At 41.0% G+C, this 24,577-nt stretch overlaps 1 protein-coding gene across 1 annotated transcript in view; it reads left to right on the forward strand.

Annotated features, from left to right (window-relative positions):
* The window catches only part of MCM2 (minichromosome maintenance complex component 2), a 27,079-nt gene extending 18,340 nt beyond the window's left edge, over positions 1-8,739 (forward strand). Inside the window, exons 15-16 of the mRNA XM_042455143.1 lie at positions 5,327-5,482; positions 7,809-8,739. Coding sequence (XP_042311077.1) covers positions 5,327-5,482; positions 7,809-7,919 — 267 coding nt within the window. The 3' untranslated portion in view covers positions 7,920-8,739. The remainder of the gene's footprint in view (positions 1-5,326; positions 5,483-7,808) is intronic.
* The last annotated feature ends 15,838 nt before the right edge of the window (positions 8,740-24,577 follow it).

The raw sequence follows: 24,577 nt of genomic DNA on the forward strand, positions 1-24,577 counted from the left end.
GTTTGAAAACACTGAAATCCTGGACCATGCCAACCACTACCATGTCAGGATGCACAGGGAAGCCATTGAAATCCACAAACACCTGGATAATTTCAACCGGAAAGAAGAAACCCTTAAAGTGAACAAAATTTGGTTACCAGTCCTGAGGAATAGCAAAATAAGGACTCAGCAAATGCAAATGGGAAACCACTCAGAGTCAGGGGCTTTCTCAGCAGATAATGATCACCAATTAGCAGACATTAATCCTCTTTTGCATTAGCCTCCCAGACTGAGGCCTGCCATCAGCACAGAACAATACACATGCAAATCACTCCTGCATTCCCAGGCTCACACAGCATATATATACCCACTCTTTTCCAGGCAAGCATTCTCTGAAGATGCCAGCCACAGATGCTGGTGAAACGTCAGGAAGAAAATCTTCTAGAACATGGCCACATAGCCTGAAAAACCCACAGAAAACTTTGCGTCATTTCTGTCCATTAACTATTCAGGACATGGCTGATGGGAGTTACTGTCTAACAATGTTTGGAGGGTCACATAGTGCACACTTCAACACTAACAGTGCTTAGTTCTTCGTTGAGCCCTCAGTGCAAGGAGATGTGTTGAAACTGCAAAGCAATCTGATAGACTAGAAATAGCTGTAGTGGGTAGATCAGGGATAGGCAACTGTCAAAAGTTGGATGAGCAGCATTCTCCTCCAAGAGAGCTTGAAGGGCTACGTCATACAACAATTTTAATAATTGCCCAGAATTCCCCCAGATAGCCTTCTAGGGGATATGAGGGGCATTTGGGGCACTGTACTGACTGAGCCACCAGTCATTTGAGGACTTCTCTCAGACAACAAAGGGTTAAGCTAGGGGGAGGTACATGCTAATGAGAGTTTACATCATATACTAATGAGATTTACATCATAGCTGATCTAAGGCCAAACTGGCCAGTTGGTTGAGCAGGATTAGGAGTATCAAGAACCTTCCAACAGAGGTCTTGAAAAGGCCTCTGAGACCATGTGGCTGACTCTTTCCCTTGTGAGGCCATGTGGCCTTGTGGGTCTTCTGTTGTTTTGGAAGCCCAGCTGTTGGGCCTGTGCCAAAAGGGCAGGCTTAAGGGATGCAGTTTGAGCTAGGCAATGGGGGCCAGCTCCTGGCATCCAAAAACCCTTCAAGGACTGCAGATCCCATCTCTGTGTGAGTAGCTTAGGAAATGTGTTAGCTAGTGCGTCTTCATTTTTGTTATGTTTATCTTTTGGCTTGCCTGAAATGAACATCTTGTAATTATGTATTCTGTACCTGCAAGGCAAGGAGGCCTTGTATGAATGATACTTTATTGCTCTATTCTGTCTACTTAGAATTCATACTTTCTTTAAAAGTATCTGCTGTCTCTATACTCCTATACGCGTGCCTTAGCTTGGTTGTTACTTGCTTAGGTTAGCAAGGGGAGGGAACTTAAGTCCTTAGCAAGTCCCAGTGTGTGCTAAGGGGAGATTCACTGGGTGGTGGCAGCTTGACTAGAGGATTTCAAGGGGTCTCATTCAGCTCAGCAGGGAGTGGGAACAGAGACCCAGGAGACTAGGAGAATTTAAAGGGATCCGCTGGGTCTAAGGGCCAAGAACAGGGTGGCTGTTTGGCTGCTTGGACCCCAGAGATCATCACAGGCACATTTTGGGCCCCATGACCATTAGAGGCTCAGGAGAGGCCTTTTTTAAAGAGCTCCTCCTAAACCTAAAATGGTCTAGAGGTGTCCTCAAACCATGGCAAAAATGTTCCCAGAGGGTGTTTAGGGGCACTTTGGGGTAAAACAAAGTTCTTGAGGGGCGGGAGAATTATTTCTAGGGAGCACTGGGGCCACAAAATGGTCCTGGGTGGTACACTTTGCCCAACCCTGGATGGAGAAATAATTTTGAACATTTCTTCCCCCAACAATATCATGATTTCATAGCCAGATCCTCTTGGGTCAGTGTGCCAGTTCAGAGACTGAAGAGGAAACTTAGCTTTCTGTACAGTCAGCAGTCATTTCTTTTATATTATTCCAGATAGCATCTGGGGATGGGACAGCTGAGTTGACCTGCACCAGGGTGTCATGGTGCTGAACATAAGAGGGTGTTTCTGTTTGGCACAGGAATGGATTAAATGCAGTAAAAACTGAAAGCCTTCTAATTTGAATGGAATGGCTTATGGAATGGATGGGGTGAGACAGAATGTACTAAAGCTAAAGTCAGGGTGGTTTTTGAGGTCGTCAGAGCTGGCATAATGCAGAAGATTGTGGGCCATTGTCTAAAGTTCTGGACTTCAGCAAGCCCAAAATATTGTGGCCAGGCTGTTGAGCAAGACTCAACAGGGAATGTGGCATTGCTTTGCTGAAACAGCTTCACTGCCTTCTGGTCCAATTCTAAGTAGAACTGAAAGTGTTGGTTATGGCCTTTAAAGCCCCACAGATAGTCCAAACTATCTGACATATTTCCCTATGTGAGACCACCCAAGTTTTAAGTTTTTGAGGGGAGGGTTTTCTTTTTGTTCCACTACCATCACATACACATTTCATGAGAGCATGAGAGAGGGCCTTCTCAGTGTCTGCTCCCAGGCAGTAAGACTCCTTCCCATGGGAAAAAGCTCAGCCTTCTCCCTGCTCTCTCTGTTGGCAGGCAAAGACTTTGTTTTAAAAGCAGATTTTTGACTCTTGATTCATGTGCCTGAAAGGTCCTTTAATGGAATAATCTGTGCTTTTATCTCTTACTATGTTTCACACCATTCTAACTTTGTGCTTTTAATAGAACAGTTTATTTTATTGTTTTTAATTACTGTACATCATTTTAATTCATTGTAATTTTAGCTGTACATCATTTTAATTCATTGTAAACCACCCATGGTGGCAGAATGGTAGAATATAAATTAAATTTTTAAATAAATAAAAATTGTCCAGAAAGGTCAAATCACCATATAAGTATGAAGCTCACTAGGTAACCTTGTGTTGGTCATGGTCCCTTAACCAGGGCCATTGTGACAATAAATTTGGGAGACCCATATACATTCCCCCTCGTCTCCCTGGAGGAAAAGTCAAGAGTTTTTCAAAGTAACAAAGTAATTAAATATTTACTTAGTTATTTAGCTTTCTTTAAAAAGAAACCCATTACCGATCTCGTGGTTTCAATTTAAGCAAATAAAAACTTTTTCCTCTAGCTTACTTAAGAAAGGGGAAAGATTGAGATCTATGACTCCCTTCGAAATTTTATGCAATGATCCTGTTGGAAATAGTAAAGGTTCAGTCTCCCAAATATAACATCTCATTTTGTTGAATTCATATCAAGATACCATATGTATCAAAGCATTGTGGGAAAGTGAACTAAATATACCAATTCCAGAATCAGACTGGTGTGCTATTTGGTCATTTTCTGTGCCGAAGTCAAGATCAGCTTTAACCAGAGAGAACTTTCTAAAGCTAGTACATAAATGGTATCTGTTACCTGTTAGGAAATCACAGATGTTAAAATCTATATCATGTTTGTGTTGGAGAGGTTGTCCAGTCTTAGGGACTTATATCCATATGTGGTTATACTGTTCTAAAATTACCCACTTCTGGCACGATGTGATCAACCAAATTTCTTCAATTACAAAACAAAAATTAAATTTTTGCCCAGCTCTTTGTTACTTTCAATATACACAAAAGGTAATAAATCTTTAAAAAACAGAAAGTTGATATCTTTTTTTGCTAACAGCAGCTTGTCTAGAAGTGGCTAATAATTGGAAAACAGGTCTTGTATCCCTGAATAGCTGGTGGAAAAGAGTTTGGGATCAATGACTGAGGGAGAAATTAACATATAACATGAAATACAACTCAAAACAACAAAATCAAAGACCTGTTCAGGAAAAATGGTCTCCTCTTATAGATTACAATAATACAAATTTTACATCCTTTTCTCCTCCATCTAATCACTGTTCTTTATGGTCAGATTTATTTTAAATGAATTGAATTATGTAAAATTTTAATAAGGAAAGTTCTTAACGACATGAAACTTTTTATACCGTTGTTTTATGATTGCAAGTTTTTGTATTTTGTATTATGAATAAATTATTTTTATTTTTTTAAAAAAAGAAAAAGAAACCGTAGACAGTTTGCAAACTAAAAATGAAAGTGAAATTATATAAATCTGCATAAAGTGCATATTATAAATGTTTTTATCTACTTTGTAAAATATTATTAAATTGTTTTTTATGGGTTTTCGGACTATGTGGCCATGTTCCAGAAGAGTTTATTCCTGACGTTTCGCCAGCATTTGTGGTTGGCATCTTCAGATAAATTACTAGATTGTTTGGATTAGGGTTGCCTCTGTTGGAAAGGAACTTGACAGTTGTGGGACCACAGTAAGACGAGCGCTACTGCCTGCTCTTACAGCTCATGCCACCTTGTCTGGACGCAATTTAGGGCAAGGTCCCTGATATGGTACTTGGGAAAGTTCCTATGGGAAAGGGAATTTTCAAGATACTGACCTCAGACTGTTTACCAAAATAGGGACAAGATTCTGAAAACCTATATCATGTTTAGGTTCCTTATTTATTTATTAACAGTCTGAGTAATTTGTATCCTGTCTTTCTCCCAGCGCAGGATTCAAGACTGCTTAAAACTACTTAAAACACAGTAGAACTGAAAAAATACTGAACACTGCCCCTCCTAATACAAATGTTAAAACACAGTTCTGTTTAAAAACACATGTTAAAAACAGCATTACAAACACTTTTTTCATTGTGGAAGTTGGTCTCGCTCACTCACTTCTGCACTGAAAAGCACTTCTGCTTAGGTCTATAAAGGGGCATTTTATTTGCTTTCAATGGCCTGGAACTTCTAATTAATATATGAGGTTCAGCAACTTAATATGGGGTTAAATAACGGACATGCTGTAATGGGACCTTTTTCTTCTCTCCATAACAACTCAGTGGCCACATTTCTTTGCAGAGTCCAATGTTTCCTTCCTCAAAAGGCTGAGAGCAAACTGGTAGTGATGTGCTATGTTGACCTCTTTTGATGTTTTTCTATGCCCTGGTGGGTTATACCCTCTTCTTGACAGCATAGTCATGCGGAACTTTTTCTGTAGTCTGGGGGTAAAAATTGCCTGAAAATGGCTGATATATATGAGTCTGGGAGTCTTGGGGGCAGCATCAGTGGTGAGAGGAAGTGGAGTTCAGGGACCACACGTGACCCATGGAGCACACTTTTCCCATCCCTGATGTGAGGGGTATCGGAACATATCTTGCCATCTTCCTCCCCCCACCTTTGAACTGTTGGTGATGTAGATTATTTTGTCTTCTTCTTTCAACTTTTTCTCCCCACTCTGCAGACTTTTGCCCGATACCTTGCCTTCAAGCGAGATAACAACGAACTCTTGCTGTTCATTTTGAAGCAGTTGGTATCAGAACAAGTGATGTATCAGAGGAATCGCTATGGGGCTCAGCAGGATACCATAGAAGTACCAGAGAAAGACTTGGTTGATAAGGTATGGGGCATCTCCTCCTGCCCCCCCCCCACCTGCTTCTATGTATTGTGGTGGGAACCTACATCTACCTTTTCTAAAGCTGTCTCCATTTCTGCTTCTAAACTTGAAGCAAAGGGTCTGTGAGTGACAGCTGATGCATAGCAAAGAAAAGCCTGAGATCCTAGATTAGCAGGTAGAATTGTGGTGGTTTTACCTGTGCAGAAAAGTTGCACATAACCTCAGGCTGATTCTTGAACAGAAGTGTGTCCTTGGTGTAAAGCTAGGTAGAGCCATATTCATCGCAGCTGCATAAAGCCATATGGTTAAAAATTTAGCCTCATCGAATTTGACAGGTATTCTCCTGGAAAATATTAGGTGTATTATTGGACTGCAAATCCCATCAGTCACTGCCAGTGGTGAGAGATGCTGGGAATTGCAGTATTATTAGGCAGCTGCATTTTGCCCGATGCTGAGCTCAGAGATGTCATCCTTTCAAATGTAGCTATAGTCCTCAGACCTCTGAAGCCCTTCATACCTATTTTTTCACATGAATTTTTTGTTGTTGTCGTGTGCCTTCAAGTCATTTCTGACTTAAGGCAACCCTATCACAGGGTTTTCTTGGCAAGTTTCTTCAGAGGGGGTTTGCCATTGCCATCCTCTGGCTGAGAGAATGTGACTTGCTCAAGATCACCCAGTGAGTTTACATGGCTAAGCCAGGATTTGAACCCTGGTCTCCACAGTCATAGTCCAGTGCTCAAACCACTATGACATCTCAGTTCTCTTACATGAAATATGCATATTGTCCATTGTGATTGAGGAAGAACTCAGAATATCAGCTATGTGGAGAATTGTTGTACATGTGAGCAGTGGAACATGCAGAGATGCACATCAATGCATTTCCATAATGTGAATATTTCTTTTTTCTTTTTTTGCATTTCTTTTACTCAAAATGTCCTCCATGGATTCTAAGGCAGTGCTTCTCAGGCTATCCAATATGGGGAGCTGGCAATTATTATTTTCCATTGTGCTAAGGAGTGGCACAAAATTTGCACCCATTGGATACAGTGGTTTCTTTCCTTCCGGGAAACTTGCCAGGAACTGGCAGCTAGTTGCTTAGGGGCTGGCACCAGTCTAGGGACCACAACTTCGAACAGCACTGCTCTAGGGGGCATTAAGGGACAACTTCACCTTGTTCCCTCCTTCCACCTCCAGACTGATTTAGACCCTAGAGAAATCACTTTAGAACAGAAAGTACTGTAGATAAAAGGGGGCATTTGGGTGGGGGTACCAGAGGTTGAGGTGCATAGTGGGACTGTGTGTGCAGCCCATGCACCTCAAGCAGTTGCTCACTTCTGCTGTAAAGCAGACATAGTTACTGAAAAATAGTGGTGTCTGTGTGGGGCATTCTTCCAAATTTCCTCTTTTAAAAAAAAGGAAAACCTCAGTCATCAGTGTATCTGGAAATTAAAGCTGACATCATTCTTGAGTGTTAAGGACAAATAGTTAGACAAAGTCATAGACAGTATAGGCACCTGTTACTTAACATAAATGTATATTTTAAAAATACTAAATCTATACTAAGTACACTATTTGGTTCTTTGAACCTTTTGCCCTGGTGGAGAATATGGTGCCTCTCAAAAACCTGCATGCTTTTACCATTAAGATAATAGAATCATAGAGTTGGAAGAGACCACAAGGGCCATCCAGTCCAATCCCCTGCCATTAAGATGACACTTAATGAGTTCTCCGTTTCAAATGATCATTCATTCCCCAGGAACTAGGTAGTGGCTTTGTTTTTAAAAAGATTCTAATGGAGGAATCGTCCAAAGATGGCTCTATTAACCCTGGTCTCCAGAGTCCTAATCCTTTGATCAAACCACTATACCAGGCTGGCTCTCGAAGATTTTGCTGGATCTTAATAAAAGCCTATCTGACCCCACATTCTGTTTCCCACAGACTCCATCCAAAAGTCTCAGGGAAGTCCACAAGAAAGATACAATGGCAGTAATTCTCACCCACTCTTGGTTTTCCACAACTGTAGTCAGAGACAAACTGTCTTTGATCCTGAAGGCAGCATATAGCCATCTTGACAAGTAGCCATGTTTGCAAGATGAGGCAGACACTGTGCACACAGTTACTATGCCCTGTCTATATACTTGGCTTGTAATTAACTCATATTGTTGTTTTTTAATTGATGAAGTTCTTGATAATGATGGCTTTCTGTACCATACTGCTGTATTTTCTGCTAAATCTATAGGCATTCATGGTAGTAACTGTTTGGAACATCTCATTTTTGGATAAGTCTGACAGATGCTTCTCTTCTTTTTCTTCTCATCTCTTTGCCCAGGCTCGCCAGATCAACATCCACAACCTTTCTGCCTTCTACGACAGTGAATTGTTCAAGATGAACAGATTCAGCCGTGATGTGAAGCGGAAAGTGATTGTGCAAGCATTCTGAGGGCAATGAATTCCTGAGTGACTGCAGAGAATAAGAATTTGGGACTCTGTTTTATCTTGCATTACAGCAGTACCCAAACAATTCCACCCTCCCTTCAGGTAGCATAGAAAAAGATCTGAAAACTCTTCTGAAGGACTTGTGAATAGAACAAAATGAAGCTGAGTAGTTACCCTGAACTACTTACCTTATTCTTGTGTTTAATTGTAGTTTAGCTTGCTGGATGAAACTTCTCAAAGAGATGGTTTTTCACTGGCCCCAGTTTGGAAATGTCACTTTATTTGGGTAGAGCAATCAGGGCAGGGAATGCTGTCAGCATTGCTTGTTGGAACAATTCACATTGTTTGGAGATTGTGCCCTATAACTGAGGGTCACCATGGGTCATTTAAAGGGAGATAAAATATATATGGGTTGTGTTTCCTCCTCTCTTCTTGTTTAGAATGTCCAAAGCTGAGCCGGTGCATTTTTCATTGTGAGGGAAATGTATTTGCCGTCTCTGAATGTGGAAGTAATGCATGCATCTTCTACAGGATAATGATGTGTGGAGTCCACTTCAGATATCCAAAGCAGTTTCTACACTTTTGTCAGAAGATCTGGAGTTTCTCATTTCACAGGTCCAGATACCACATAGAAGTTCATATGTTTCAGAAATTGCCCCTATGGAGACCCCCTCCTTCCCCTGACCATAATATGTATGATAATATTTTTTTAAAAAAATATTAGGCTGTTATGTGTCTGCCCAGTAGGAGATAGATTTGGAGAAGTTTTAATGTGGAAGAAATAAAAGTTTAGAAATAGCGTTTTGCAAAGAAAGCAAAAATGTATTGGTCCTTCTTTAACAGAGTACTAATTCCTAAATCTACAGTGGTACCATGAACGATATTGCCAGCTATTCCCTCATATGGGTGGTGGAGAATCTTTTGGTCACAGGCTGCTGCATGCTTTCACAAGCTTTCTGGCAAATTGCTTATCTCTCCATTCATTTCCTTGCTTCTTCAAAGATTGAATTAGGAATGAGTGAACAAAATATGGTTACCTCTTCTCTTGCACTGCCTCCTTCGAACCATCAGCTCTTAACACCAGGACAGGACCCAAATATTTTGCTGCCCAAAGGAAAGATGGCACATCACTTCATCCCATGTACAAAAGAAAGCGACAAAACAGTCAGTTGGATCTTCAGTTCTGGGCATGGAATAGGATTGTCTGCCACACCTGAGGGCAGTAGGCCTACTAGTTTATGGAGTGCCAGCCTTGCTGTGTTGTACACAATGAGAATCTATCTTTTCTGTTCCTCCTGCAGCATCTGCCAATTGAGATGGCTACCTCATGCTTCCTAATGCTAAGGCTGGCCAGGAATATTACTGAAACTACTTCATCATTCCCATTTGTAGAATACATTTAATTTGTTCGCTATTGCATTTTCAACGATATGTTATTCTGAGTACTTTCTATAGAACTATGAGTGGGCTGTGTGTTTGTCTCTGACTCCAGTAAGGATAGCTGATTTAGGGCCAGTCATGGTTTATGAGAAGCTCAAACTCATTTGTCTTTCAGCTTTAGCTGAAGATTGTCACTCTTCTTAAGTCAGCACATATATCTACATAGTTAGTATTTCTTTGTGTTCACATCAACCATTTTAGTGAACAGAGCCAAAATGTTTTGATGAGAGCACTTCCCACTAATCAGAAAAAGCCCAGGTATCCTTGTGGAAGAATATTGGGGGTTTGGCTGCTTTGTTCATAATTAAACATGACCCATTCTGAGCCTTTGAAGCTGAGACAGGACCAGCAGTCCAAATTTGAAGACTCCAGAGCTTTTGTCTTTCACTCTGCCAATTCAGATAACAAATGGAAATTAGACTCCAGCATTCACAGTAATGCTGTCATAGCTTCCATCTCGTATTCTGACTTGTCTTTTCTCTTCCTCTTCCCAGTCTCATCTGCTATTAACTAGAGCCTTGTATGCCTCCTTGTTAGTGCTCCAGAGGGCAGAACTAAAACTGATGGGTGGAAATTGCAGGGAAAGAGATTTCAGCTAAAGATTTGGAGATGCTTCCCATTAGTATGAGCTATTCAGCAGGGGAAGAGACTGAATCAGGGGCCTGTGTGTTCTCTTTCACTTAAGGTATTTCAGCAAAAGCTGGAAAGTTCAGGATGATATAGTTACAGATCCTGCATTGATGGAGGGTGGAATACTTAGCAATGGGTGGAAAGGACATGACCTTGCAATAAATCAGCCAAAGTTCATGCCTCCTAGTTGCTTAGCCACAGCAAGATCAAAATTGCATTTTCTAGCAAAATTAGGGCACTGAAATTAAGAAAATTGGAAATAACCTGGAGTGGGATTTTTGTGTAAAAGAACTGTAAATTCAGTTCTAATTTCCTAGCTGGGATGGTCTCAAAGGCTGCCTTTTAAAAGCCCCGTGGATGCCTTTTACACCTGGATCTGACAGGTGGCTGTTGGTGTTTTAGTCAACAAAGTAGACTTGACAGATCTGATGTCTTCCCACTTGCAGTGTCCTTTTTAATTTAACTCTCATCTGTATGCCAAATCAATATGTTTCCTGATCATTCACAGTACCAATCTATTCTCTGACAAGATAGCCTTTACCGTTTAACACTTCACCATTGTTCAGACGTAAATTCAAGCAAAATATCTGGCTTGTTGGTATCCTGATTACACATAAATCCAGTAGAAAGTCCAAGATGGATACTTAAAAGATAATCTTGACTGTAGTGTATTATAGTCCATATGCTATTGTACTATATATGGTTTATTCAAAGACATAGCCATGTTAATCTGGAACTGGATGAATAGTACAACAATCCAGCAGTAGGAGGAAAAAACTTTAAGAGAAATGCCCCACAGTCTTAGATGTCTCTCTACTAATGCACAGAGCATGAGAAATAAACAAGATGACCTTGAACTTATAACAGCAAAGCAAATATAATAGGCATCACTGAAACCTGGTGAGATAGAACTCATGATTGGATTGCAGTAATAGAGGGGCATAACATATTTCAAAGAAATAGATCAAAAAGGAAAAGAGGAGGAGTATGTCAAGGATGCTTACGCATGTGAACTGCTCCATGATCTTTATGAGCATCTGGATAAAAATTGAGGAGAGAAACAACAATAATGTTATTGTGTGGGGTCTACTACAGACATGCAAGCCAGACTCAGCACTTGGATGCTTCATTCCTAGAACAGATGACCAAATGTTCAGAAAGCTGTAGGTAATGATGGGAGATTTCAACTATCCTGATATTTGCGGGATGGTAAACTGACAGGAATACAGTGCACCCTTTTTATACATGGGGGATCTGTTCCGGACCCCCCCCCTCATATGCTCAAGCCCCAATGGGGCTCATGCATGGTGCGGCGGTGCATGCGCGTCATAGGCGCACGCCCCATTATATTTAATGGGACACGCTGCTGCTTGCTCCCTCACAGCTTTCAGCGTATGCTGAAAATTGCATATAGTGCACCCGCGTATGGCGCAGGTGCACTGTATAAGATCCAACGAATTCCTCACTTGCCTTGCAGACAAGTTTATTATCCAGAAGGTGGAAGAGGTAACAAGGGGAACAGCTATTTTTAGATGTGATCCTAACCAACAGTGATGATTGGGTTAATAGGGTGGAAGTGGTGGGATTCTTAGGTGGTTATGAACATGTTTTGCTGGAGTTTGCTATACAGTGGAAAGGGGAAGCCAACCATAGTCAGTCATGCGTTCTTGACTTTTTAAGAAAGCTGATTTCAGTAAACTTAGATAAATAATGAGTGTGATCTCATGGTAAGGGATACCAAAGAAGAAGAGAGTTCATGAAGGGGAGTTTCTTAAAAGTGAGAAACTGAAATCACTACAGTATTTCAAACTGTTCCAATGAGGAAGAAGGGGAAATGGGAAGTGTCTAAAGAAACCAGAAGGGGTGTACAAAGAACTTTAAGCTGAGCTAAGATTTAAACGGGACATGTACAAAAAATGGAAAAGGGGGGAAATCACCAAAGAGGAATTCAAATAAATAGCCAGGACACATAGGGAGAGAATTAGGGAAGCTTAAGTGCAGAAGATGCTCAGTCTTGCTAGTGACTGAAATAGAAATGGACCTCTCTGTTGTTGTTGTTATGTCCATAACAAAAGAAAGAAAAAGGAAATGATGTGTGGACAAGATAGTGAAATGCTAACAGGATACAGAAAACACCTTCTTTGATTCAAAGGGAGAACAGTGTTCAGTCTGGGGAAAAGGAGCACATAATGTAGTAGGGAAAGTGCAGCACAGAATAAAGAGGTGGTACAGGAATGCTTGGCTACTCAAAATAAATTCAAGTCTCTAGGCCCAGATGACCTACATCCAAAGGTACCGTATTTTAAAAGCCCTGGCAGAAGTAGTCTCGGAACCACTGTCAATAATCTTTGAGAATTCCTGGAGAACAGAAGTCACAGAGACTGGAGGAGGCCAAACGTTATCCACATCTTAAAAAAAAAAGGGGGGGGGGGAAGAGGACCCAAATAATTTCCACTCAGTCAACCTGATATCAATACCAGGAAAGATTCTAGAGCAGATCATTAAACATACAGTCTATAAGCACTTAGGAAGAAATGCTGTGGTCACTAAAGTCAACATGGGTTTCCCAAAAACAAGTCATGCCAGACTAATCTTATCTCTCTTTTTTAAATGGAGATACAAACTTGGTAAATGATGGGATTGCTGTGGATATAGCATATCCTGATTTCAGTAATAATTTCACTAGGTCCATGATATTTTTGCAAACAGGCTAGCAAAATGTGGGCTAGAATATGTAACTGTTAGGTATATTTGTAACTGTTTGACCAGCCTAACCCAAAGGGTGCTCACTAATAACTGGGAGAAATGTAAGGTACTGTGCCTAGGCAGAAAAAAAGAAATGGACAGATATTGGAGGGGGACACCTGTATTGACAACAGTACATGTGAAAGGTATCTAGGAATCTCAGTAGACCACAAGCTGAACAGGAATCAGTGTGATGTGGCAGCTAAAAAGCCAATGTGATTCTAGGCTGCATAAATAGGAACATAATGTCTAGATCGAGGGAAGTAATAGTACCACTCTATTTTTGCTTTAGTCAGACCTCACCTGGAATACTGTGTTCAGTTCTGGGCACCACAGTTCAAGACAGCTGGGACATGTTTGGAGGAGGGTGACCAAAATAATCAAAGGTCTGGAAATAATACCATTAAGGGGTAGCTTAGAGAGTGGGTATGGTTAGCCTGGAGAAGAGAAGGTAATATGACAGCTACATTTAAATATTAGAAGGTACATCATATTCAAGATGGAGCAAGCTTGTTTTCTGTGGCTCCAGAGCAATGGATTCAATGGACACGGATCAATGAATTCAAGCTACAGGAAAAGAAATTCCACCTAAATATTAGGAAGAACTTGAATAGTAAGAGCTGTTCACCCCATGAAATACACTGCCTCAGTGTGGAGGAATCTCCTCTTTTGAAGGTTTTTAAACGGATTGGGCGACCATCTTTCAAGAGTGCTTTGTTTGTGAGTTCCTGCATGGCAGGGAGTTGAACTGGATGGTCCTTGTGGTCTCTTCCAACTCTGTTTCTATAGAATATCAGTACGCAAAGGGATCTTGTAGCACCTTTTGAGACTGAGAGATGCATCTGAGAAAATAGACCAAGTCTACAGAAGCTTATGTTACAACTTCCTTCTCTCATGTCCAAAACACTGCAGAAATAATCCAGTTTAAGATTGCTTTAACTGCCTAGGTTGAATGCTAGGGAATTCTGGGAACTGTAGTTTTGTGAGACATTTAGCCTGTCAGAGAGATCTGGTGCCAAAATAAACTACAGTTCCCAGGATTCCCTAGCACTGGGCCAGGGCGGTTAAAGGAGTCTCAAACTAGATTATTTCTGCAGTGTGTTCTGGATCTTCATTACAAACATGCTACCAGAGCCATTTGCATATAAAGGCTTTATTTAATGAATTTGCTTTATTTTCCTAACATGGGCCCCAAAGTGATTTAAAATATAAATGAAAACAAAACGGCTAAAACAGTATGTGGTACAAAAGTTTTAAAAGGCATTAAACAACAAACCAATCCAATTAAAACATTAATTCCAAACAATTAAAATACCATAAAACACATATTACAAATAGCCTGGCTATTGCACATCCTTCTCATCCAACCAGATAAAGGCTGAAGGCCTGCTTCAGTAAGAACCAAGAGGGGTCCAACTCCCCTCAGGACAGAGTTCCATAGCCAAGGGGCAACTGAGTCCCATGTCCTTATCAGATGAACTAGGAAGGGTGGGATGGAGAGGAAGACCCTCCGCCAGAAGACATCAAGAGTTGAACAGGCTCATATGGGGAGATACAGTCTTTCAGGTAGTCTGGACCTATGCTGCATGGGGCTTTTTAGGTCCTAACCAGCACTTTCAGCTGTGACCAGAAAAGAACTACCCAAGTGAAACTGTTTTAACAAGGGAGCTCTATGCTCGCTGTAATCAGGCCCATAGGTTTTTCTGCTACTTCCCAGTACATCATCTACGGTACTCCTTTCTGATTCTGAATGTGTCTCACTTTAGTTGTTATTTTACCCTCAACCTTCAGAGTGCTCAAGATGGCAAGTTGTTTTGTCTACAATAAAATATTTAATGGCAGAATGTTTGCTCTTCTGCACTGCAGTAGGCAAATGCTTTCTCTTGAAAGACTGGAAGTACAGATTTGGATATTTAGTGATCACATCTGCATTAAAATAGGCCCTTGGCTTCACTGATGCTGAATGAAAATGACAGCAGCTTTTTGGTTTGTGTTTGCTGGAACAGCTGAGTTGTGTCTTCCTCCTCCCAGTCAATTTCCAACATGCATACATGATGTGTGTATAATGCAGCTCTAGTGTTCAGACCTAGAACTCTTGGTCTCCTGCCAAGGACCTTATCACACATCTTTATAACCACCATAAAAGTGACAATAGCACCTTTGGTGATACTTATACCACAATATTGTCTCCCTCTCATCACTGCCTTATCTTCCAATCCTGGTTAGCCCGCAACTTGCCCCCGACAGGGAAAACCTGCCAATACACTCCCAAGCATGTTGGCATAGCGCTAGTTCACAGGTATGATAAATTATCCCGTGGCAGTTCCAGGACTGTACAGTTACATAATGTGAGTATCTTCTCCTCTCCTCCCACTCCTTGCTATTCCACAGTGGCTGTTGGCTTTTTTATTATTATTTACTTTTTTGTTGCTGCTGTTAAACCACATTAGTGTAACTCTGGAACTGCAAGAAGAAGAAAACAATCAACCCCCGACAAATCAAAGGCATGTGTGATAAATAAGTACGAAAACATTACTAAGGATTCTGTATGGTATGATGTGGAAGGAGGTCAATGGCGGGGGTGATACCATGAGTTACTGCACCGGGTGACACCAACACTAGTGATGCCACTGCAGGGAGTCAGGGTCGAGGGCGACAGCTAAACAGAGTGCACAGGGCCAGCAACAGCCTAGAAGTGCTAGTGAAGGGATATGTGGTAGGGCATGCACCCATTCCAGTATGTATGCACTTATCATGATAAGTTCCCAAGTCTGGTTGCTCAAGAACTTCATCACTACTTGTGCTGGAAATAATATTGCACATTTCCAGGAGACAGAAGGTTACATGTGTAAGGCTGATTCAGGAATGTGGGTGTTATTTCTGTATCTACCCTCACCATCACAACCACAGAGGGAAGCATGCTGTGCATGGAATTGTTGACCATCTGTGGGGCCTTAGTAGGGTCCCGGGACAAAGAAAAATGGTCCTTGGACCTGCAACAGTCACCCGCCCACCCCAGATGAATATGAATGTATTGGTGCAGTTTGTGAGCATACAGAAATTCTAGTACCTCATAGTAGAAGAAGGACTCAATATTTAATGCTGACAAGCCTTGTGTGCAGATGTATGTATGAAACAGCGGAAATTATAGAACCTGGCATGTCAAAAACAGCTATTTCTTTATAGATTTACTGTTTACCTTGAGAATATTTATTTATTTAGTCTTTCCTGCACTTCCTCACTTCTCTGTGCTTGTTCTGCATTAATACTGTTAAGAACTTGCACATTAAATTTCAGTATTCTGGAGTTTTGTGTCTCCAGACTGCCTTGCATATCCTTGATCCAAAGCACACTGGAATCTGGGAGTAACCTTCTAGCAGCTCTTCTAAAGATTACCTCAGGCTGGAAGTGTGTATTTTCTTAACCTGGGCAGGAAGTTAAATATGTCTGTCTGGCCGTAGAACAGAATTACGCAAGCAAAGAAAACTCCAAAAAAGGGGAAAGCAATTCATCATGTTTCTATATACCTAGGTTTACCTCCTATTTTCTCATCTGCCCTTGCACTCTCTTGCACTCTCCCCTCAACCTCAAGCTATTCTGTTATTTTCTTCTTTGTCATGATCTCAGTGTAATCCCACATAAGCATTCAATAGCTCTACACAACAAGCTCTGAAACCTTCTAGAGCAGCTCTTTACAAAATTTGGGCTGGAACCCCATAGTGGTCTCAAGCTTAGCTAACATTCAGGTGATCTCAGTGTTACAGCTTGCCTGATACCTCTTTCCATGATTGCCTGTAATATGACCAATAGTTCACCTTTACTCCATATGCAAGGCAGCATACACACTCTGAGGTCTAATCTGCACTGCAGAATTAATGCAGTTTGATACCGCTTTAACTGCCATGGCTCAATGCTTTGGAATTCTGGGATTTGTAGTTTTATAAGATATTTAGGCGCGTTACAGATCCGCCGAAGGGGCGTATTAGGGTTAAGAAGGGGCATGGTAGGGTTGAGAAGGGGCGTCCCTTCCAGATGCCCCTCAACCCTAGTACGGTCTGAGTCCATACAAAATGGCGGTGCCTGTCCACACGAGGGCCACCATTTCGACGTCGCACGGCAGAAATGACGGCGTGAGTGCGTGACTAGCGCCTCGCAGTGCCACTTCCGGGCCACAGAAAGAAGAACCATTTCAGCGCTTCTTTCTTGCTGCGCCCGGGAACCGCGCGGTTTGGCCGCTGCGGTTCCCGGACACAGCAACCGGCAGCGGCGCGAGACTGCCCGATTTGGGCAGTCTGTAATGCGCCTTAGTCTTCCCTGTCAGAAAGCTCTGGCAACAAACTATAAACCCCAGGACTCCATAGGATGAGACCATGACAGTTAAAGCAGTGTCAAACTGCATTAATTCTGCAGTGCAGATTAGATATTACCGTAGTAGTCTTCATTTTTATCCTCAAAACATTCCTGTCAGGTAGGCTACAATTTGAGTCCCTGGAATGAATGTCTAATTTATTTGCAGCCACAGTTTTGAAATAACATGGGCAATGTCATCTACACAATAGAGCAGAAATTAAAAGTAACCAATAATATTTTACATTCCACTCAGAGCAAAACATATGAGACTAGTTGTGGATAACTGCAAGATGTTGTCTACTTCACCAGAAACACACCAATATGCCTTATAATTTTTGTTTTAAAATTTTGCACGTTACTCATGATCACGTCTGGATCTATGGAGAGTTGCTAGTTGATTGGCAAAGATCTATTGGTTTATTCATTTACTGGTACTTTCTTGTGTGTGAATCTGTGGACCAAACACTTAACATAAGTTCTGAAAATTTTATTTTTAAAGAAGTAATATGTAAGGCCTGGAGCACTTCTCACTTGTTATGTTAAAAAAAATGTTGCTTTACCATATTGTTAATGACCCAATAAACTTAAAGGGGGGGGATTTTTCACTTGAAAAACAATATTAAAGTCTGTTCTTTGAGGGGGGGATATTACAACAATTTATTACAGGAGATTTTACAAGAAGCAACAGAAGCTAATTTTCAGAGAAATTTGAATCTTTAATATCCTACCTGTGACTGTGGCAGAAGCTGAAAGGTTTCAACAAACTAGCACTCACCAAAAACTACAATGGGACAAGAACAGTTAAGCCACTTAATTATGTAGTCTATTGAGTTTGAATTTGCAAGTGAAAATTGACTTTGGGGGGCTCATTTATGATTTTGCAATGAAAAAAGCCAGAAAAATAAACACTTTAATGTTAATTGACTTCATTTTAGCAGCCAGTTGGTCCTTTAGAACAGTAAAAAGATGTGATCATGATAATCTTTTAATAATGACCCCAAAAGTTAGAAGCTAGCAAATCTGTTGGCCTCTCAAACTGCATGTTTTCTTTAAAGTAGCAATGGTAAACTTGTTTCAGAAGTATAAAATAGATAACAGTAACTACAGATTTAAAAGATTCTTTTCATGGCCCACAAGATTATAGGTGTGAGATGAAGGACTATGATATTTACAGCGCTTTATAAATAAAGGTTAATAATAATAATAATAATAATAATAATAATAATAATAATAATTTATAAAGGCCTATGATATAGGTCTGCACAATTTCCATACCTCAATGATGCTGGGGACCTGGTTAGAGATGGAGTCCAAATATGAAAGGAGAAAGGGAGAAGAAATCTCCAGACATGACTAATTACTTTGCAAAGCATTGGAGAAAAAAATAAGACAAAATATCTTCTTAGAGCCTCTGAATCAGTAAATTCTGCCAAGACTGAGTCATGGTATCTTTAGGGCCAATCTGTACTTCACCTGAAGAAAAATCAACTATGCGGTTCCAAGATCCTAGCGCCTTACTATGGCAAAGAATTTAGCCATTTCTAGAGAAGTACTATCAACATAAAATCGTATCAGTAAGTGCCAAGTGATGATCTAAGATCAAACTCCATCTGCCACCATTTTGTGACTGACTTAGCCCTTGATGCACCATTTTGCAACTGATGGGTGTTAACAATTTTCACCTTTTTCAAGAAAGCTCAAAAGAATCAGAAAATACTCAAACTCCTGTTTTAGAGTTAGGTGAATAAAACATTTCTGTTTGGGAATCCTGCCTTGCGGTGCCAGTTTAAGATCATTCTTGGCTCTGAGGCTTCCAGGCCAAATCCTGAAACTTAGAGACAGCCCTTGGTGATATGTTGAGGATTTTGCATTAACTACCAACCATAGTGGCACAGTGGTTAAAGGCCAGTACTGCAGCCATTCACAGCCACAAGGTTGTGAGTTTAATCCCAGGTAGGGCTCTAGGGTCGACTCAGCCTTGCATGCTTCTGAAGTCGCTAAAAGTACCCACTTGTTGGGAGCAATTAGATTACACGTTGTAAACTGCTTAGGGAGTGCTTAAGTGAACTGATAAGCAGTATAGAAATGTACTTACTATTGCTATAGTTGCTCATAGTTTATCATTCAAACAGATAGAGAGAGCAAGAGAGCATATATTTTCCTGTTTAGAAATTAAGGCATAAATCTTGGCTGCGGAGGCTGCTCCCAGTCTCAGATCAAGGTGAAATGAGAGGATTAACCCTTCTTGTTTACATGGGAACCTAGGAGACGAACATTTAATCTGACCTGCTGGCTTCAGAGAAAGGGACTGGCAAAGCCATGTCTGAGTACTCCTTGCCTAAGAAAACCCTATTAAGTTCATAGGATCACCATAAATTGACAGGGAGTGTGCATGCATGCATGCATGTACACACACAGACGCACTTGCTTCTCACCAGAAAGTGGCTGGATGCAGAATAGAGCAGAGAGTGAGCCCTGTTGCTACAAGTGAAGCAAATAGCAAGTACATTTCTATACCACTTATCAGTGCACTTAAGTACTCCCTAAGCAGTTCACAATGTGTAAGCTAATTGCCCCCCACAAGCTGGGTACTCATTTTACCAATCTTGGAAGAATGCCAGGTTGAGTTGACCCTACAGCCCCTGGCTGGTATTCAGCTCACAACCTTGTGACTGTGAGTGAGTGGCTGCAGTATCGGCATTTAACCATTGTGCCACCAGGGCTCCTGAAGGAAGCTAAGTAAATGAATGCACAGAACCACCCCCACCCCTGCAGAGTATTTGCATGTTGCAGCAAGAAATCACTTAAGCCTTGCAAATTATACGGAGCTGATGCTCTACTAAGTTAGATGGACATTTGCACACAGCCCTTTCCTCTTGCCTGGAGCTGAGGCTGCCAAAACTGGAGAATTTGCAGCTTCATCTCCTGCCTGGAGATAGGCCAGGCCTTGAGAGCTAGCAACCCTAATCCTGCCACTACTCTTCAAGGTGTACAGCTAAAAAGCAGACTAGCTCCCCTGAAGGATGCATAATTCAGAACTTTTTCTACAGAGTTTGGTTAAGTCTTTCCCTATTCTTCCTCTCATTTGGTATCAGTTTTCTTTTTTGCAATTTCTTGTGGTTTTTGCATTTTATTTCACCTTACTGAGAGGTTCTAGAGAGGGGGTTCACCATTGCTTCCCTCTGCACAGTACAAACATGAGTTAGTTATGGCATTACTGCTGTTGTCTCTGAAAAATCCTCCACCAAAGTCACCCACTGCTACAGCTGCTGCAGAGTAGCTGCTCGATCCCTAGTGCTTCACTACAGTTGTTTAGACTGAGCATGAGTAATCTTTACCCCTTCTCATTTGATGAGTGTGACATGTTACATCCTTTCTCAGGGTCTTCCCCCTCAATTCTGCTCCTCTCAGGTCTGGCCCCTCTGTTGCCATCACCTCTGTCTTTGTTGCCTCAAATATGTCATCTGTTCAAGTTACATTTCCATTTCCTACAACTCTTCTCCATCCTGGAGCAGGTCCCTGGGCCAGTCATGGCAGTGGTGGCATTTGGCCAGTGTCTTGCTCTGCCCTCTGCAGACTTTTCCAGGCTTCCTTATAGAGAAGGGAAAATAAAATTCAATGGGATTGGTGCTGGTTCTGCTGGAGCCCTGGCCAAGTGACAGGAGATTAATCTGATTGTCCAAACTGTGGAACTCCCATCGTTTCCAGCACCAGCTGTTCATAATGGAAATGTGCTGCAGACAGGAAGGTGCTTTCCAGCCATGGGCAACGGTAAAGTGTGCAGCCTGTGTGGCTTCAAAAAAAATGGGAGGAATAAATTAGCAGGAACAGATGACATACCAACAGAGCTGCTACAATCTACACAAACAGAATCCACAGATTGGATATTATCAATATACATTCATATCTCCCAAAAAAGGAGACATAAAAGACTGCAGTAATTACAGGACCTTTGCACTAATTCCCCATGCATGACTTACTTGAAAAGAATAATGATGAGAAAGATAGAAGAAATTAGAAAGAGAGGAAGACTGCATACCAGATGGATAGATTTAATTAAGGAGGATTTGGCCATGAATCTGCAGGACCTGAGCAGAGCTGCTGAGGACAGGGTATCTTGGAGGTGCCTCATACACAGGGTTGCCACAAGTCAAGGTCAACTTGAAGCCAGTTAACAACAACAATTTGCACCATTTGCTGGGCTGTCAGCACCTGTAGACCACTTATGACACAGCAGCTGCAGTTCAAAAAGGCAGCAAGCTTTCTCCCTTTAGTGGAAGCAACCACTTTATCTTTGTGTGCGTGTGAGAGGTATTGGTTAGTATCCTCCATGGTCAAATGGTCACCAGGCAGGAATGCTAATTATCTGGGCAGCTTTTAGCCACTGTTTCACTATTAGAGGAATGGCCAACAGTTTGGAGGTGTAACTTTGGGCAGGCACTAGATTCTTGTTATTACGATTGTGACAGGTTCCGTCTCACTGAAATAGAGGCAGACAGTGAGCCAGGTTTTATGTGTAAGATGGGATCTTGTCTCTCTAAAACGAGTGGGCATCCTGCCATCCTCCAGATGATGTTGGACTGCAACTATGAACAGTCCTAGCCAGATTAGCCAATGGTGATGAATCATGGGAGCTTCTTGTGCAACAAAATCTGAAAGCATGCATTTTCCCCACTCTACTCTAAAGAGTCATGTTTAGTTTTCTGATGGGTTTACTGTCTTACTGCATATTCCTGTGATCAAGATAACTGATAGGTTAGTTGATTCCCTGAAGCCTGCAGAATACATTGCAATGACGGGGTGACCATCCTCATGAACAAAGCAATGTCTTGGATGAATGAAGAAACTCATACTAGTTTGAACAAATATGCCTCTCCTTTACCAGGAGCTGTTCTTAGAAGACAGTGCTGGAAGGTCCTAAATAAGCCTCCGTACTATGAATGCCCAGCAGCCAATAAGTAGCTTAGTGATCTGTGGTGTCTGGGAGAACATGACATGCTAACTAGTTCACTGTCCATTTTTTTAAAAATACTGTATAGTCCTAAAGGCCAGGACTAAGTATGTTTGCATTTGTATTATTTGGCCACAAAGTTGGATTAGTATATTTGCATTTTGTAGCTATGAACTGGTCTCACAGTAAATGTCCCAGTATTTTTCCCATTTCCTGAATTCTGAGCCTTGCCACTTAACCACTCCATGGCAATTTATTGATAAGGCTCACACTGTATTTTTTCATCAATTATGCAGTTGTTACTGTCATGATTATGATTTAGTATTTCCATTATGGACTGAGCAAAAGCCTGACCATGGTGGTCACTCTCTTGGCACAACCACAGAGCTATGGACTGGAAGTCCACAGAGAGCTCTAAAACTCATCTTAGAATTGCATTCTTACAGCAATGAAACTGTCAGCTGGCTAAGTAAACCATGCAGAGGTTATGTCTGGCCATCCTCTTACCTTCTTATCTCATGAGACATGTAGCTGTAAATTCAATACATTTGTGTAGCAGCTAAGAACAACTAATAATTGTTTTAAAAGTGATCACCAGCAACTTGAATTAGATGATGCAAAGAATGTAGTTCTTTCAAAATTGGTCCAACATTGCACCATCTAGATACAGCACTCAAAAATCTAGCAGGTGAATTACATAACAGTTGACGCTTCTGTTGTTAAGAGCAACAGAATATTATCATAGATTGCCGTAATCCAACCTTAAAGTTTCCAGAGCATAGATAACTGTGACCAAATTATCCCCATCCAGGGCAGGTGGCATCTGATGAACAAAAGGTGGTGGATCACCCAGATTGTCTAGTGACTATGTTGGCATGAAGTAAGAACCTCATCAGAGCATCTGTACCTGTGGGAAGTACAAACTCTTGTGGAACAGGCTGAACATCAGATCCTTGGATTGGCGAACTCCTTTCTCATCTCACTTCTTCTTCTCAGGCTCTGTATTCAGTGTATTGTCCCTCATCCATTCTACTTGTACCTATACATTCAACACCTTCATGCACTCCACTATCTCTGCTTCAGTATTTATACCAGGACAGTTACTAAACATGCCATCCAATCACCATCCTACTAGAAATAGAAGGCAGCTGTTTCTACTAGATTATTGCTTGCACTTGCATGTTTACTTTTTCAGATAATGTGTACATAATTCAGTAATCAGGCTTGTGCTTTGCATATGTAAGGTGTCATTTATCAGTACCTCTGCTTACAACATGTAGAACATAAGATGCACCCTGCTGGATCAGACCAAAGGTCTGTCTTGAGCAGCATCCTGATGATGGTCAGTCAGAAGCCAATAAAAAGCCCTCTGTCTATCTAAATTTGAATAAAAACAGCTTAATAATGCATTAATATTAATTATGTATTGAATTGATATCCTGACTTATTTTTTTGTGAAAAATGGCATGCAAGAGAGCTAACAGTAAAATTCAAATAAAAACAAATATAATTAAAACATTACAGCCTTAAAACATACTGCAAAAATATGTAAGTTAAAAAAAATAACAGCTTCCTTCAACTATAACCCAGCTGAAATGCCAAAGGCCTGTTTGAATAACAAGTAATTTGCCTTCTGGGCGGCAGGGGACTAGTCTGGGTGCCTTTGGGAAGGACCTCCAGGGGTCCTTCCCAAAGGCTGATACAAAGGAAATGCTTTCAGATCTGCTCCAAAAGTGCCTCTTTGGGGTATAAATTGGAAAGACAACCCTCCTCCAAACCTTTTAAAACATAGGTAAGTTAATCAGAGAAAATATTTTATTTTAAATAGTTTGGTTGCATTTCATACAGAGATGTCATTTGATCAGGTCCAGTTTCAACTTCAGCCCCAAACCTGAATCAAGATTGAGAAATCCAGACCATTAGTCCTTCCTCATTGACTTACACTGGGAGAACAAATATGGCCAAACATTTAAACATTTTTCACATATATACACATAAAATTTGGAAATATGGTAGAGCATAAAGAGGAAATTATCCTAGTCAAGTTTTGGATAGTAACTCGAGGAGTTTTCTGCTGGGCATCTGCACATTTTGGGTTTTTTAAAAAAAAACAAATTTTAAAAAACTATTGATTGCTCAGTCATTAATGCTGCTTTTATCCTGTCAAATAAGGCGGTTAAAGTTTGGTCAAGATGTGATAATGAGAGGACAGGTTATTTTATTTATTTATTTATTTATTTTTATCCTGCCATTCTCCCAAAGTGGGACCTAGTTTAGCTGAGGAGAAGATACTTCTGCTTTATTCCACCTGGAGTCAGTGTGGCAAGTTTCAATGATACTGCATAAGGAAGCAGATGGGTAACAAGAGGATGCTTTACCAGCGTTACAACTGATAAGATCCTTTAATGGATTCCAATGCTCTACCTTAAGGCATTTGTTAGTCTGGCTAGCACTGTCATTTTCTTTCTTAGGACTCTCAAATTCCCTAATCCATACTTTCCAGAGTTACCTGCCTACATCTTAAGGAAGGGAAAGGAGAGCTACTA

The sequence above is a fragment of the Sceloporus undulatus genome, chromosome 2, assembly GCF_019175285.1.
Source record: "Sceloporus undulatus isolate JIND9_A2432 ecotype Alabama chromosome 2, SceUnd_v1.1, whole genome shotgun sequence".
NCBI classification, from domain to species: domain Eukaryota; kingdom Metazoa; phylum Chordata; class Lepidosauria; order Squamata; family Phrynosomatidae; genus Sceloporus; species Sceloporus undulatus.